The following is a 17,743-nucleotide window of genomic DNA, read 5'->3' on the forward strand; positions in this document are numbered from 1 at the left end:
GAAACATGGGACCAACACTTTACATGTTGCATTAATATTTTTGTTCAGTGTAGTTCGGTGAACTTCCATTTGGGTTGAATTCAAAACACTTGTTCGAAGAAAAAAAACGTAATATAATTGTAATAGCCTATAAATGTATTGTAATAGCAACAATATTAAAACAAAACAATAGGCTACAGTTTTAGCTTTTTGTATTCTTGTTTCTCCCCAGACTTGTTAATTCTTCACAGGACACTATCTCTCCACGGATAGACTGAAACGGAATGGAGGTCATAGGAGTGGTGAGCTGTATCTTGTTATTTATCCTGGTGGATGTTATTGTCACCACTGTCCTCTACTTACATGGTTGCCAGACTGCAATATTCACAGAGGATGTGCAGAACTTTGACATTCTCCACTCCGTCCTGGACCTCTGGGGGACTATGCTGGTCAGAGTCTGCCTTCTGCTTGGGGCCTCCATAGGGGTGTTATGGAACAGAGTGGACGGCCCATGCAGGGTCTCTGCCCTGGGGACCCTGACTCTCCTAATCTGCCTGACCATCAGCACCTACGCCTTAGCTAAGCTCCTGATGCTCTCGGAGCAGGGCGATCTGGCGCACCAACCCTGGTTCCTCAGTCTGTTTTCCTGGACCTGTGTGTCAGTGCTGGGGACCGTGCTCCTCTGGAGGCTCCTGGGAAGGTCTCCAAACACTGTGACTGACGGAGAGGGAGATGGTGGAGGAAGTGTCTGTGAGGAGACTGAGAGGCTAGTGGAGGCAGCAGGAGAGAATGGCACTGAGGAGGTGGAGGAGCAGCAGAAGCATGGGGAGAAGAAGAGGAGTAGGGCGAGCAGGAAAGGAACAGAGGACCAGAAGAACTCAGGGGCCACACTGGGGCGTCTGCTGTCCTACTGCAGTAAATACGCTGGGCTGCTCTCTGTAGCCTTCCTCTTCCTCCTCATCTCTGCTGTGTGTAAGTGGCAACTTGTTTAATTACAATGCACAGACGACTAGGGCCCTGCGTTTTTCCTGAACACATGACCTGACCAGGAACAACTCAGGGCTCTAGTTACAGACTATAACTAGGGAACTGAGGATTTCCCTGGTCAGGTCACATCAGTTATTTGGCCTGGCCATGGTCAGGAATAACTCGTGGGCCCAACAGATGACAAGTCAAGTTGATTAATGTAGAGATCATCACCATTGTGAGGCTGGCATATTACACAGTGTTGCATGAGATAGTTACACAGAAGATGTGTAATAAAGAAACATAACCAGCCTCTTGGAAGTTCTGTTTGGATCCCATGCGTTTGTATTTAAGACTTTATTACTGAACTCATAGCAGCATGGTATTGCATTCAGGGTTGCAAGGTTGCTCTACTACTCATTATAAACTGGGTGAGTCGAGCCCTGAATGCTGATTGGCTGATAGACGTTGTATATCAGACCGTATACCACATGTATGACAAAACATTAATTTTTACGGCCCTAATTATGTTGGTAACCAGTTAATAATAGCAATAAGGCACCTCAGGGGTTTGTGATATATGGCCAATATACCACGGCTAAAGGGCTGTGTCCAGGCGGATAAGAACAGCCCTTAGTTATGGTATATTGGCCATATACCACACCCCCTCGGGCCTTATTGCTTAATTATAAGAGTGACAAATTACATTAATGACTCATGTACCATGAATAAAGCATGATGGGTTTCCTGAGTGGCACAGCAGTCTAAGGCACTGCATCTTAGTGCAAGAGGCATCACTACAGTCCCTGGTTTGAATCCAGGCTGTATCACAATTTGCCCAGCGTCGTCCGGGCCCGTGTAGGCCGTTATTGTAAATAAGAATTTGTTCTTAACTGACTTACCTAGTTAAATAAAGGTTCAATTAAAAAATACTCTACCCTACTCATTTCCTTTCATTACAGACAAATCAAAATATATCTATACATTTAACTGTATTTATATTTTACACAATTGTGCTTATTATTTTTCATAACATTTAATGGTACTATGTTATCCACTTTATAGGTGAGGCCTTCATCCCCTACTACACTGGGCAGGCTATAGATGGCATTGTTATTCACAAGAGTATGGAGTACTTCACCAAGCCCCTGATCACTCTCACAGTGTTGGCCTTAGTCAGGTAAGCCATGCTGAAGTGAACAGTGATCACAAGACGTGTGTTTTGTTAACTGGTTGTCCTTGTTGTGTGCCATATCTTCTTTGATGTCTTGCACATTCTGTATATCTATTATTGATTCTACAATATATACATTGATCTTGTGTGTTTGTGGCGTGTAATGTATCTCTGACTGCGTTTCATTTCTTGCGTCTCTCCTTAGCTCTATAGCTATTGGAGTACGAGGTGGCCTCTTTAATCTAACCTTTGCCAGACTGAATCTTCGCCTGCGGAATCTTCTCTTCAGATCTCTGATGCGTCAGGAGGTGGGCTTCTTTGACTCTAACCACACAGGTGAGCTCTCAAGATTTCTCTTTATTCCTTCCCTTCATGCTTTTCCCTTGTTCCTCTGATTAAATCAAATCAATCAAATCAAATTTTATTAGTCACATGCGCCGAAAACAACAGGTATAGATAGACCTTACAGTGAAATGTTTACTTACGAGTCCCTAACCAACAACTCAGTTAAACAAAATATGGATAAGAATAAGAAATAAAAGTAACAAGTAATTACAGAGCAGCTGTAAAATAACAATAGCGAGACTATATACAGGGGGGTACTGGTACAGAGTCAATGTGCGGGGGCACCGGTTAGTTGAGGTAATATGTACATGTAGGTAGAGTTATTATTGTGACTATGCATAGATGATAACAACAGAGAGTACAGCGGTGTAAAAGAGGGGGGGTGGACAATGCAAGTAGCCTTGGTAGCCATTTGATTAGGTGTTCAGGAGTCTTATGGCTTGGGGGTAGAAGCTGTTTAGAAGCCGCTTGGACCTAGACTTGGTGCTCCGGTACCGCTTGCCATGTGGTAGCAGAGAGAACAGTCTATGACTAGGGTGGCTGAAGTCTTTAACAATTTTTAGAGCCTTCCTCTGACACCGCCTGGTATAGAGGTCCTGGATGGCAGGAAGCTTGGCCCCAGTGATGTACTGGGCCGTTCACACTACCCTCTATAGTGTCATCTGCAAACTTAATGATGGTGTTGGAGTCATGCCCGGCTGCGCAGTCGTGGGTGAATAGGGAGTACAGGAGGGGACTGAGCACGCATCCCCATCCCTTTCGAAAGCACTTCATGGCTACAGACGTGAGTGCTATGGGCCGGTAGTCATTTAGGCAGGTCACCTTAGTGTTCTTGGGCACAGGCCCTATGGTGGTCTGCTTAAAACATGTTGGTATTATAGACTCTGACAGGGAGAGGTTGAAAATGTCAGTGAAGACACTTACCAGTTGTTCAGCGCATACTCGCAGTACATGTCCTGGTAATCCATCTGGCCCTGCGGCCTTGTGAATGTTGACCTGTTTAAACGTCTTACTCACATCAGCTGCGGAGAGCGTGATCACACAGTCTTCCAGAACAGCTGTTTCAGTGTTATTTGCCTCGAAGCGATCATAGAAGTTGTTTTGCTCGTCTGGTAGGCTCCTGTCACTGGTCAGCTCTTGGTTGTGCTTCCCTTTGTAGTCTGTAATGGTTTGCAAGCCTTGCCACATCCGACTAGCGTCAGAGCCAGTGTAGGACAATTCAATCTTAGTCCTGTATTGATGCTTTGCCTGTTTGATGGTTCGTCAGAGGGCATAGCGGGATTTCTTATAAGTTTCCGGATTAGAGTCCCGCTCCTTGAATGCGGCAGCTCTAGCCTTTAGCTCAGTGCGAATGTTGCCTGTAATCCATGGCTTCTGGTTGGGGTATGTACGTACAGTCACTGTGGGGACGACGTCATCGATGCACTTATTGATGAAGCCAATGACTGATATGGTGTACTCCTCAATGCCATCGGAGGAATCCCGGAACATATTCTAGTCTGTGCTAGCAAAACAGTCCTGTAGCTTAGCATCTGCTTCATCTGATCACTTTTTTATTGATCTAGTCACTGATGCTTCCTGCTTTAATTTTTGCTTGTAAGCAGGAATCAGGAGGATAGAATTATGGTCAGATTTGCCAAATGGAGGGTGAGGGAGAGCTTTGTATGCGTCCCTGTGTGTGGAGTAAAGGTGGTCCAGAGTTTTTTTCCCTCGGGTTGCACATTTAACATGCTGATAGAAATTTGGTTAAACGGATTTAAGTTTAAAAGCCCTACATATTTCTCCCTCTATTCTGCCTTCATAATTCTGCTCCTATCCTGTCATTAAATAAGGAAAATAATTCAGAAAGAGTTTGGAAAAAATACAACAAAAAAATGTTTGTCCTGCAGGTGACATCACCTCTCGCCTGACCTCTGACACTACTCAAGTGAGTGACCTGATCTCTCAAAACGTCAACATGTTCCTGAGGAGTATGGTTAAGGGCATAGGGTTCTTCATCTTCATGTTCGGGATGTCCTGGAAGCTGACTCTGGTCACCATCATGGGTTTCCCCTTCATCGCAGTCATCTCCAATGTGTATGGGGAGTACTACAAGGTATTCACTCTGCTGCTTGTATACACACGCACAAGCATGCACACCCACACATGCACAAGCTCTCACGCACACACGTACACACATACACACTTCACCCCAACCCATGTATTAAATTGTAATAGATTTTAATACTTGTTTATTAAAAGCTTCATTCATACAGTATTTAGTTTGCACTTTTACTTGTTAAACTTTCCACGGTTCTCATCATCAGAGATTGACCAAAGAGGTCCAGACTGCCCTGGCTCAGGCTAACCAGGTGGCCGAGGAAACTGTTTCATCCATGAAGACGGTACGCAGCTTTGCCAATGAGGAACAGGAGGCTGATTCCTACTACAGCAGGCTGCATGTCATGTTTCAACTGAACAAGAAGCAAGCGTTGGCCTACGCCCTCTACATGTGGTCCAGTTGTGTAGGTATTACCGTGTACAGCAGCTACCGTCTGTAAGACCGTCAACGTACATAAGAATGAAGAATTTGTTCTTAACTGACTTGACTGGTTAAATACAAGTGAAAAAAATAAAAGACAGCTCAGATGAGGACTGAATGTTAAGGAGCTCCCTCGTGTTTCGTGTCGTGTGTTTTTTATTGCATCCAGTGTATCTGCTCGCTTCACCTTGGTCGTTGGGCACATTCAAATGTGTTTCTCGTTGCTCCAGATCTCAGAACTTGCTCTTCAAGTGGCAATCCTCTTCTACGGCGGTCACCTGGTCATTACTGAGCAGATGAGTGGAGGGACCCTGATATCTTTCGTCATATATGAGTTGGAGCTGGGAGAGTGCCTGGAGGTATTTCTCATATGACTCATTCATATACATCTCTAACTGTACACATGACAATCACAACCTATCCCTCTAATCACCTTATATTACCATAAGTAAGACAGCTACCAAGCTAATTGTATTATCCTTGTCCCCTGTCTTGAATAACTTGTGTTACAGAGCATAGCATCGGTCTACACAGGTCTCATGCAGGGAGTGGGAGCAGCTGAGAAGGTGTTTGAGTATATCGACAGGGAGCCCAAACACCAACATGATGGGAAAGAGGTCCCCGACACCTGCAAAGGACTGGTCGAGTTTAAAGATGTCACGTTTTCCTACCCAACACGGCCCGAAACAGACATTCTAAAGGTATGTGTCAGCTGACCATTAGGTTTGGGCTCAAAGCTAGACTAATGAGTGGAGCTATAGACAGAAACAATGTTGTCAGGCAATTCTGTATCGTTTCATGCCAGTAGAAAGCTTTTATATCATCCCCATGCAGCAAAGCCAGCCAGTACACTATCAATCATACAAGAAAGCTACTGTATTGATCAATGTCGGAACTGTTAGGTTCTAAGTTCTGGTACAAATTCCAGTCGTACTCCGAAAAAAGCTCATGCTAGATTTATTCGGCACACTGGGTCATACAGCTGCAAAGACAAGATATGAAGTCACAAGCACATATATTTATGACCTCCAACTAGGCCTCAACCTCGCCCCCCTTTCCAAACAGACCCCCCTTCTGTGTGTAGGAACAATTCATCTCTGTGGCTAGGCAGGTGGTGCTATCGTACCAGCTCAAATCTGGAACCTTTGGTACACCTCCACGCATCTCACGGTTTTCTTATCAGTCAGGAGAACCCTTAAGTTTAGGGAGTGCATATTCTTGCAGCCTGCCGCAGTCCGATAGATAATTATCCTTATACACAAAGAGCTATTTCTGTGAATAAGCCATCTATTCATAATATAGGGACGCAAAACATATTGAGAGGATACAATGATATAAAACAGTAAAACTATAAGACAGTGTTATAGGGCAGTAGTTTACAATCTATTAGATCTAACGTATGGCTCCTATCTCACCCTTATGGAAACTTTTTGTTTCAAAGACAGGCCTCCTTTGAACTTTACCTCTAGCAAAATACAACTGCACATAGATCATTCCATCTAACCCATAACACGCTAATCACTATTGCTAGGCTACTTTTATGATTATAAACATACTAAAACGTGCTCAGGTCAATTAGTCAGTTTCCAACAGTGCTTTTTATCATGTCTAAACTTATATTAATGATATATGTATGCCTATGGTTGGGTATATATGAACAGATAGTTTGTTTTCTTCTTCTTGGTGGTCCTCTGTAGCTCAGTTGGTAGAGCATGGCTCTTGCAATGCCAGGATAGTGGGTTTGATTCCCAGGACCATCCATATGTAACAAATGTATGAACGCACGACTAAGTCACTTTAGATAAAAACATATCAGCGAAATGGGTTTTTACATTTTTCTTAATCTTTTTCTTCTTCTCCAGAGTGTATCCTTCACGTTGCGGCCTGGAGAGGTGACAGCCTTGGTAGGACCATCTGGCAGTGGAAAGAGCTCCTGTGTGGGTCTCTTAGAGAACTTCTACGCCCCACAACAAGGCCAGGTGCTTCTGGACGGCCGGCCGGTGCACACCTACCAGCATGGCTTCCTCCACTCGCGGGTCAGTGCTCCGCATTGCTCCTCTGGCATTTTAACTCCTTGTTTACAATGTGTACAACTAAGCCTCTGCGTTAAATCACAATCACTGTTTACCTGAGAAGTTTGCCATGAAATCTAAATATTCTGTCTCGTGCTAGATAGCTTATTCCTTTCAACCACCAGAGGGCATCAATATTCATTTTAAGATGAAGACTGGTAAAGATCCCCGTGCAAAAAGACTGAGCCTGTCTCTGTGTTGTTGTTGCAGGTAGCACTAGTGGGCCAGGAGCCTGTCCTGTTCGCCCGTTCTGTAGAGCAGAACATAACCTATGGACTGACTGACATCCCTATGGAGGCTGTGGTGCAGGCTGCCACCGAGGCAAACGCACACGACTTCATCACCGGTCTAACCAACGGCTATAACACAGGTGACATTAATGCTATTGCCTAAACTAATGGTTCGCAAACTTTTTTGGTTACTGTACCATTATCTGAATTTTGATCTGTCCAGAGTACATCTGAAGTACCCCCTCATGTGCATTTTACCAGTAAGCCTATGGTCTCCTGAGTCTTTTCAAGCACCCCCTGTGGATAGGCCAAGTACCCCCAGGGGTCCTAGTAGTGAATCTAAAAAAATAGCAAACTAAAAACTGCAAAATGTTATGTTTACTGCAACATACTGTATGAACATTGGCCAAATAATGTTTTGAGTAACACAAAATAATAGCCTCTCCTCACTATTTGCATATGATTTTGCATTTCTATTTTAAGATCTCGAACGCAATGAAATTGTTCCTCGTTCCTCTCTTAGGAGTGGGTGAGAAGGGCACCCAGTTGTCAGGGGGGCAGAAGCAGCGGGTGGCCATCGCACGGGCACTCATCCGCAACCCACATGTTCTCATCCTGGACGAGGCCACCAGTGCACTGGATGCAGAGAGCGAACATGTTGTAAGGAGACAGGCTAAATCAGTGTTCTGTGACTGTGATCTGGGTTTAATCAGATCAAGTCGTGAATTATAGATAAAGATACAGTATGGATTTAGAGAGGAAGCGTGTATATTCTGTAATATGCAGCTCCTCAAGTTTCATGACAATAACCTAGTTCATTAAATGCAGTCTAATGTTATTATAATAACTCTCAGCTGCTGGTGTCCTCTCTGCTCTCCATCTTTAATCAGATCAAGTCTTCAACTATACTAGATACTATTAACCCTGGATAATCCTTTTTAGTATAACCAAACTCTCTGCATTGTAACTATGCTGGCTTAAAAAGGTCAGTATTATTATTTAATCTTGGACATATTCTCTTTATCGGTTGTCTCTAATTTGATGGCACTTTATCTCGTTTTCTGAATGCTATCTCATATTTGACTTTTAGTGTAGCTTAGGATCTACTCTCTGTTCTCTCTCCCCAGGTTCAGCAGGCTCTGAACAACATCATGCGTCAGCACACAGTGCTGGTGATCGCCCACCGCCTCAGCACAGTGGAGAGGGCAGACAACATCATAGTCATCAACCGTGGCTGTGTGGTGGAGCAGGGACCACACAGCCAACTGATGGCCAAGGGGGGGCTCTACTGCAAGCTGGTACAGAGGCAGGTCCTGGGAATCGAGACGGGTGCAGAGGTTCTTAACCCTCCAGAGGTGGACATCTGAGGGTGGTAGTCAGCAGAGGCAGAGCGGACATGATAGCAGCAGTGCCAGCGAGTCAGAATATGAACACCATGCTACTGAGAGAGGTTCTAGGGCTTTATTGGTAGCCAACACTGACTGACTGGCACTTTTGGGCATTAATTGACTGAGCAGTGCCTCGAAACCAAGGCATTACATTACCCTTGATGTTTTATTTGCACATTAGGTTGAATAGATTCAACTCAAGTCTATTTTACAGTGTTCAAAACCTTGAATAATTGTTATTGAATAATCAATAAGAGTATACATTTTGTTTGTCATTTGACCAGCTCTTCTGGACATGAATGAGCAACACTCTAATTACTTAATCCCAGTGGTGATATTACACTGAACAAAAATATAAACACAACATGTAAAGTGTTGGCCCCATGTTTCATGAGCTGAAATAAATTATCCAAGACATTTTCCTATACACACAATAAGCAAATTTATTTTAAAATGTGTTTACATCCCTGTTAGGGAGCATTTTTCCTTTTTTTCCAAAATAATCCATGCACCTGATTAAACAGCATGCTCATTACACAGGTGCACCTTGTGCTGGGGACAATAAAAGGCCACAAATGTGCAGTTTTGTCACACAACCCAATGCCACAGATGTCTCAGGTTTTGATGGAGTGTGCAGGAATGTCCACCAGAGAAGTTGTCAGAGAATTGAATGTTCATTTCTCAACGATAAGCCGCCTCCAATGTCGTTTTAGAGAATGTGGCAGTACAGCCAAACGGCCTAAACCGCAGACCACGTGTAACCACCCCAGCCCAGGACATACACATCCGGTTTCTTCATTGGCAGGATTGTCTGAGACCAGCCATCCGGACAGCTGATGAAACTGTGGGTTTGCACAACCAAATAATTTCTGCACAAACTGTCTGTGCTTGTCATCATCTTCACCAGGGTCTTGACCTGATGGCAGTTCGGCATCGTAATGGTCTTCAGTGGGCAAATGCTCACCTTCGATGGCCACTGGCACGCTGGAGACGTGTTCTCTTCACAGATGAATCCAGGTTTCAACTGTACCGGCCAGATGGCAGACAGCGTGTATGGTGTCGTGTTGGCGAGCGGTTTGCTGTTGTCAACATTGTAGTGCCTCATGGTGGTGGTGGGGTTATGGTATGGGCAAGCATAAGCTATGGACAACGAACACAATTGCATTTTATCGATGGCAATTTGGATGCACAGAGATACCGTGATGAGATCCTGAGGCCCATTGTTGTGCTATTCATCCACGCCATCACCTCATGTTTCAGCATGATAATGCACGGCCCCATGTCACAAGGATCTGTACACAATTCCTGGAAGCTGAAAATGTCCCAGTTCTTCCATGGCTTGCATACTCACCAGACATGTCACCCATTGAGCTTGTTTGGGATGCTCTGGATTGACTTGTACGGCAGCATGCTCCAGTTCCCGCCATTATCCAGCAACTTCACACAGCCATTGAAGAGGAGTGGGACAACATTCACCAGGCCACAATCAACAGCCTTCACTCTATGTGAAGGAGATATGTCGCGCTGCATGAGGCAAATGGGGGTCACACCAGAAACGTATCTGTGAACAACAGATGCAGATCTGTCCCAGTCATGTGAAATCCGTAGATTAGGGCCTAATTAATTAATTTCAGTCCATAGATTAGGGCCTAATGAATATATTTGAATTGAATGATTTCCTTATATGATATGTAACTCTTTGAAATTGTTGTATGTTGCATTTATATTTTTGTTCAGTGTATGAATATCGATAATATCATTGATTGTATGATGTACAAAACAATAATAGTATTGTGATACTCTATTTCTAATTGCAATATTAGGTGGAAATGGTAAAGTTATCTCTGTGTACATCTAGGCCTTTCTGTATCTGGTTAATTTGTAAACATATACTGTATACAGGACAGAGAGGTGCCTTCACTGGATGAGAATGTGCAGACTGTATATATTCTATGCAAATCAATGGGAAGTGCAATGTCTTGAAACTATATGACACTATCATTGCTGAATAGATTAGATTTCATGTGGATGCTGTCCAATACTTGATTTTGCACAAGTAAAAGTGAATGTACTGAATTAACAAAGACATGGCTACAACTAGGCTACTGAAAACATATTGTTTGTTGCTGCCTGTTGGTTTTATCGTAGCAGAGGCCTCTTCGACTGTATTACATTCAGTATGACGTCATATATCCCCACCTCCAATCCTGTGCCAGAGACACACAGCTTCCGGTTACAGTCCGTAGCTTTCTCGTTTTTTCAGCCAAGCTGTTTATTCTTCGGAGCGCGTGAGGGTGAAGGTGCTTCAACGAAGGGGATCTGAGGGGAAGAAATAATCTTAAAACAGATGTGACAGAAATGTCTGGTTTTTGGAACAAGTTTAGCTCCTACTCGATGACGCAGCTCAACGAAATGCTTGAAGATGATGACAAATTTAACACAATTATTCAAGAAATGGAAGAGGTAAGCCACTGTAACAAATTCTCGAATCACTTGGGTTTACTGCCGCAATGTTTAAATTTTTCAAGCCTTTTGTTTTGCTTTTGCCAGCATGCAGGGTAGGTAACGAAGCATGTAGTGAATGTCGAGAATTAGCGCGAAATTATATTGCATACTTTCCAATACATTGTTTTCAACCTTTGGTGCGTGGACAGATAACGTTAAAGTAGACTACCGTCAATGTCAGGTGTTTAAAAAAAAAAAAATTTTTTTTTACTCTGAACACCTTTTAGAATTTTGCTGTCTAACTCGAAGTGGCAAACCTTCGTGGAACTCGAGATGGTTTGCAAAAACATGTTATCTTGTATAACCAACTGCCTTTTTAGCTATAAGGAACCTTGAATGAAGTTTGGTAAAACAACTGGCTATAAAGTCACTGATGACGACAATCATGAAATTGTCAGCTGCTGAATGAACTTTGCTGCCAGGTGGGCCGAGTCATTACTTTCAGTATGGTAGTTTATTTGTTAGATTGTCTTTAATATAAACTTCTCCATTGATGCTTGTTTATTAGGGAGGCAGGTAGCCTAGTGGTTAGAGCATTGGGCCAGTAACTGAAAGGTTGGTGAATCGAATCCCTGAGCTGACAAGGTAAAAATCTGTCTTTCTGCCCCTGAACAAGGCAGTTCGTAGGCCATCATTGTAAATAACAATTTGTTCTTAACTGACTTGCCAAGTTAGATAACAAATTCCACAGACTAAGTTCTCAGAGTTCTACTCATTGGGCAGGACTTCTAGTAGCACACCTGAGACAAGAACAAGCTGTGAGGGTGAATTTACATAGTTGTTCCTCGACAATTCCATAGATCCATCTGTAGGGGAAAGGATAATTCTATGTAAGTTGTAAGGTCTTTAACTGACCTTGTAAATTAATAAAGGAAACCAGCTAGCATTGATTTGCATGTGTCTCGATACCAGAGAACTGCTTTTTATAGTCCCAGTTACGATTTTATTCCTACCTGTATCTGATTCTAGCTGCCAATGGTTTCGTTTTCCTCGCTTTGTGGCAGTGGAGTAGAATGACAAAGGGCTTGATATCACAGCTGCTTGCTGTAGGTTACCAACCATAGATCATTTTTTCCCTCATAAATCTACACAATAGCCCATAATGACAAAGCGAAAACAGGTTTTTAGAATTTTTTGCAAATGTATTAAGAATAAAAAAAAAAAACAGTATTCAGACTAGGGATGCGCAATATATCAGTGAGCATATCGGAATCGGCCAATATTAGATAAAAATGGCGACATTGGCATCGGCCCGATGTCTAGTTTAACGGCAATGTGCAAAAGTCTAGTTTAACGCCGATGTCAAAGCTGATGTGCATACGTGTTTAACGTAAGTAGATGACGTAATGACGCCACGAAAAATACAGCGCTACACAGAACAAAAGCAGAAAAACTTCCAACAAGTTTAAGTTGAGCAGTCATTTGAGAGGCGAAATCCATTAACGCCAAGATAATGTAATTCATTATGCTACTTGCTATGGGCGTCACGACTGACATTTGGACCAGCGACGTCAGCCCCATGAGCATGCCGAGTCTGACAGCACAGTGGGTCGTCGATGATTTCGTACTGAGGAAAGCCTTGTTGCATGCTCAAGAATGTGCTGGTTGTCATACCGCTGCTGCCATTTCAATGACATTTGAGAACATGTTTGAAACATGAACACACTTCTAGCGCCATTCGAACAACTCACTTGAGAAATAAGCTAATCAACTGCTTCTGCAGCAGATGTGATACCCTCTGTCATGGCATTGAAACGCCTGCTCAACAATACTGCTGACACAGACCGTGGTGTTAAAACTTACAAAAGTACTCGAGGCTGTGAACAATCGATTCGATGGTATTCTGTCTGAGCTGCTTTACTGTGTCGCCACCATGCTCTACATACGTAAATGGGGGACATAATGTACGTAAATGCCAACAAAATAACCTTTTGTTCAGTGTGGTGTGTGTGTAACCTTTATTTAACTAGGCAAGTCAGTTAAGAACAAATTCTTATTTACAATGACAGCCTTTGAACCAGGGACTGTAGTGACGCCTCTTGCACTGAGATGCAGTTCCTTAGACCGCTGCGTCTGTGTTTGTGTGTAACTATTTAACTGTACTAGAATGCTTACAAGGCCGCTAAAATAAAAGATAACGGTGCGTTTTCTTTTTTTTGGCAAGGATTTCGGTATCGGCCAAAGATGTCATATCGGTGCATCCCTAATTCAGACTCTTTGCTATGAGCCTCGAAATTGGACGTGATTTTTAAAGTCACACACCTGTCTATTTAAGGTTCCACAGTTGACAGTACATGTCAGAGCCAAAACCCAGCCATGAGGTCAAATGAATTGTCTGTAGAGTTCCAAACTGAGCAATCGGGAGAGAAAGGCCTTTGTCAGGGAGGTGACCAAGAACCCGATGGTTACTCTGACATATCTCCAGAGTTCCTCTATGGAGATGGGAGAACCTTCCAGAAGGGCAACCATCTATGCAGCACTCCACCAGACGGAAGCCACACCTCAGTAAAAGCACATGACAGCCCACTTGGAGTTTGCCAAAAATGCACCTAAAGAACTCTCAGACCATGAGAAACAAGATTCTCTGGACAGATGAAACCAAGATTGAAGTCCTTGGCCTAAATGCCAAGCGTCACGTCTGGAGGAAACCTGGCACCACCCCTACGGGGAAGCATGGTGGCGGCAGCATCATGCTGTGGGGATGTTTTTCAGCGGTAGGGACTGAGCGACTAGTCAGGATCGAGGGAAAGCTGAACGGAGCAAAGTACAGAGAGCCTTAAAGAAAACCTGCTCCAGAGCGCTCAGGACCTCAGACTGGGGTGAAGGTTCACCTTCCAACAGGACATCGACCCTAAGCACACAGTCAGGACAATGCCGGAGTGGCTTCAGGACAAGTCTCTGAATGTCCTTGAGTGGCCTGGATCTAACATCTCTGGAGAGACCTGAAAATAGCTGTGCAGCGACGCTCCCCATCCAACCTGACAGAGCTTGAGAGGATCTGCAGAGAAGAATGGGAGAAAATCCCCAAATACATGTGTGCCAAGCTTGTAGCGTCATACCCAAAAAGACCTGAGACTGTAATCGCTGCTAAAGGTGCTTCAATGAAGTACTGAGTAAAGGGTCTGAATAATTATGTAAATGTGGTATTTCTGGGTTTTTTCTTTATACATTTGCAAAAATTTCTAAAACTGTTTTTGCTTTGTCATTATGGGGTATTGTGTGTAGATTGAGTGGGGGAAAACGATTTAATCCATTTTAGAATAAGGCTGTAACGTGACAAATGTCAAGGGGTCTGAATACTTTCCCGAGTGCCTTCTGTTTTCCCCGCTGCTCACAAGGATTCGTTAGAAGGGAGTGTGACCAATAACACACCTTATGACTGAGAGAAATTAATTCTCAACATACTTCCTTCAGACTGGAATTTGACATAGTATCTTTGTATTATTTATTGAGATGCTTAGTCTTCAGGTTAAAATGACCTAATTACTTTAGGAATATTTTAATAGTTGTCCTTTTCAACGATTATGAAAAAAAAATTGGTTGCACCTCGACTCACGTTGGTAGAGCACCCTCTGCTTCTTTCCTAATTACTTTGAGAAACATTTAATTTTAAGGAAAGTTCTTTATTGGTGTTTGCGTTGCTTTTTATACAGGTCTTCTGAAGAATAATAGCATGTGGAAAATGTCCACCCCCTCTGCAATTAACCTTTTTTTTGTTTACGTCTGGCCCCTCTAAGAATAGGGTTGATTAGCCCTGACGTACACAATGTAATCTGAGCAGGTACAGTAAGTAAGTGCACTGTACTGCTCCGGTATGGAAATGCATTGAATGCATACCTGTAAATATGGACACTTTTACGCTTCATGCTAGCTAACTAACCACTCTTTTTCACACTTGGAATACACACTCGCACACCTGCTCACTCTTTGTATGCAAATGGTGTTCAATGAGTGTGTGTTCCTATCATCTCAAATAACCAGAACAATGTCACTGCCTCTCGCTGGAATCACATGAATCTCTTCTCTATGGCCAACCTTGGTTAATATCATGGCTACATACTGACAGTTCATATTTGTCTGGCATGTGTGTGCCGTGCCAGGAGATATAAACCCCTTGTCCCAAGTTAACAGTAGTGCGTTATCATTTTACTGCACACTCTAATGGCATGTTTGGATTGTGTGCGTGAATGTACATGGCAGTCGGGGACAGACAGGAGCAATAGCTGCCAGACTGGTCTTGGTTAATGCAGTTGCTGGGCCTGATCAAACTTCAACTCAACACAGCCAGCTAAGAATAGCATATCAATCAACTAAAGTTCCTTTTCAGCAAATGTACCAGGTAGTATCTCAACACTGGGTGGCGGTTGACCTAGTTCTCCATCACCACATGATGTGTCCGCTGATTAACTTTGTGTTTTAGACATTTCACATGTGAAGTGAATTTGAGATTAAGCCGACTTTGTACAGTCATTCAGCCCCTCTGTGAATTCCTTCCATGATCAGTCAGTCTCAGTAGGAAAATCCTCCCTCAATAGAGCGCTGTAGAGAGATGTACTGTCACTTTGAAGTGATTGTGGTTCAAAAGAGAAATGGAAGGAAGGAAAATAACATAACCGCAGGTATGAGCAAGTGTCACTTAGTTGGGAAACTGTGATTTGCAGATATGTAGCTAGACCTATACCAGGCATGACATTGAGACATGTAGCCCTCTATATCTTGCTCCCTGTTTGGCAGAGCTCTAGAATAGATTCATCTCTTGGACTGGGCTCCAGAGGAGGCGCTGAATGAAAACCCTCTTTGGGTGTGATGCTGGCTGCTGATGCTGCTTCTGGCCCCCTGAGCTGTGGTCCTGTATTCATAAATCATCTGAGTAGGAGTGCTGATCTAGGATTAAGTCCTCCCTGGCCATGCTGTCTTATTTCATAATAACTTCATTATGTTAACTGGAGGGGTGTCTTAAATGTGAAGAAAAAAGGAATGTATTGAACACAGTATGTTTGTTGTGACGGTTTTGGTGTTCCCTCTAGTATTTTTCACTCAGGTACTGTCACTGTGAACAGAGAAAGTGGAGAGTTTTTCTGAAAGCATTTCCTTCCCCCGCAAAATGTGTTTGGTTGGACAGAATAAGCCTGCAGTTGTGGATGCTATTTAAGGGCCTACTTTTTTCGGTGCACGGTGTTGGAGTGGCTAATTGAGCTGTTTGGTCAGCTCAGGACATGGCAGTGCAGTGGCGGAAGCAGTAAAGCACAGTGGTAATAAGTGTATTTAGCCTCTGGCCTTGTCTGAAATGTTGTTTTCTCTCTGTCACCCTCCAACCCACAGCCCAGCGGCCAAAGCCCACACGGCTGTCTGGTTTGTGTCTTTCTGTTACAAGATAATCCGTTTTGGAAATAGTGTTCTACATAGTAGGTTAGTTTATGTATTTTCAGAGCTGGGTCACATGATTCTATTCACGCCCAAGCCACTTGCTATTTCTGTCCTTGGAGAAAATGTAGCTTGATGCGACTGTGAATTTGAGTCATGTGGGAAAAGCTCTTGAATAGTTAGTTAGTCATCAGCCACTGTTTAGATTCTTGGCTCAAATTAAACTTCATATTTTCTTCACATTACTAATTTGATTTTTTTTTTACATAATCCACATCCCGGGGGCTTGTTGTGAGAAGTCACACAGCGGGTTCTAGCTTTGAGTGTTGACAGGACAGGCACAAGATCTGATCCCTACCCATCCTGGTGTTGCCTTACATTGTGTTTGTGTAGCCGAATGTCTTACCGTGTGTGTCTTTATAATGTGTCATACAATGTATCTCTCTCTGTATGTCTTTAAATGGAACTGACAGCATTTTAACTACTTTGCAGATATGAAACACAGGCGATCAGTCAAATATCAAATTCCCAGTTTATGCTACAAAACCAACTTTATACAAGGGTTTTAAAAATAGGTTCTATTTGACTCAAAATTCCGTTATGTAGAGTAAGGCATTTTTGGCAGAATAGATGGATACCGTTCAATGCATGATTCATATAATTCACTAATACATTATTTGGAAGTCCAAAAACTATTGCTATCAGGTTATAAATCACAGCTGACCTGGTACATTGTTTGCTGCCTCCACCCATTCAGGATGCATGGTTTGTTTCAATAACTCAATATTTTGGACAAAAACTGACAAATGTAACCAAGGCTGGGAATGTCAATACAATCAAACAGCAAGGACAGTGACCACAAGTCAATCATATCATGGCCAATAGGTTAGCATATCTATTCATTTAGGTCTTTATTTAGCAAGCTTGATTAAAACACAAAGCCTACTTTAGCTACCTAGCTAGCTAACTAATGGGAGGTTGTCAGCTTTTTCCCCTCATCGTTTTTCGCTGGCTACAGCTAGAGATGCAGGTGTCATTTGGTTAGCTAGCAAGAAATGGCTATCACTTTGCTAGCTAGCTATGCTGAACTTCAATGACTATCCACAGTTAGCATGCATATCTCTTAGTTGTCAATCAAATGTATTTGGCATCGATCAAATGTGCAGGCAGGCAATTCCCATTCAGTTGTCACTGCCTGT

The 17,743-nt window shown here is 43.1% G+C and overlaps 2 protein-coding genes across 2 annotated transcripts in view; both read left to right on the forward strand.

Moving 5' to 3' along the window:
- Window positions 1-263: 263 nt before the first annotated feature.
- On the forward strand, window positions 264-8,771 carry abcb9 (ATP-binding cassette, sub-family B (MDR/TAP), member 9). Its single transcript, XM_039002898.1, has 11 exons — window positions 264-951; window positions 2,011-2,125; window positions 2,325-2,455; window positions 4,354-4,559; window positions 4,771-4,968; window positions 5,216-5,344; window positions 5,498-5,686; window positions 6,848-7,021; window positions 7,268-7,427; window positions 7,811-7,947; window positions 8,415-8,771. The coding sequence occupies exons 1-11, from the start codon at window positions 264-266 to the stop codon at window positions 8,652-8,654; spliced, it is 2,367 nt and encodes a 788-aa protein (XP_038858826.1). The 3' UTR covers window positions 8,655-8,771.
- A 2,195-nt stretch (window positions 8,772-10,966) lies between these two features.
- LOC120040476 (vacuolar protein sorting-associated protein 37B-like) overlaps window positions 10,967-17,743 on the forward strand; it is a 31,791-nt gene continuing 25,014 nt past the window's right edge. Inside the window, exon 1 of the mRNA XM_038985637.1 lies at window positions 10,967-11,138. Coding sequence (XP_038841565.1) covers window positions 11,034-11,138 — 105 coding nt within the window. The 5' untranslated portion in view covers window positions 10,967-11,033. The remainder of the gene's footprint in view (window positions 11,139-17,743) is intronic.

The sequence above is a fragment of the Salvelinus namaycush genome, chromosome 1, assembly GCF_016432855.1.
Source record: "Salvelinus namaycush isolate Seneca chromosome 1, SaNama_1.0, whole genome shotgun sequence".
Taxonomy (NCBI): Eukaryota; Metazoa; Chordata; class Actinopteri; order Salmoniformes; family Salmonidae; genus Salvelinus; species Salvelinus namaycush.

Bases quoted from the DNA above. Each gene is read 5' to 3' on its own strand.
- abcb9 (XM_039002898.1), top strand. From the start codon at position 264: ATGGAGGTCATAGGAGTGGTGAGCTGTATCTTGTTATTTATCCTGGTG. The intron at 7,022-7,267 runs GTCAGTGCTCCG...TTGTTGTTGCAG, and splicing joins ATGGCTTCCTCCACTCGCGG to GTAGCACTAGTGGGCCAGGA. The intron at 7,948-8,414 runs GTAAGGAGACAG...CTCTCTCCCCAG, and splicing joins ATGCAGAGAGCGAACATGTT to GTTCAGCAGGCTCTGAACAA.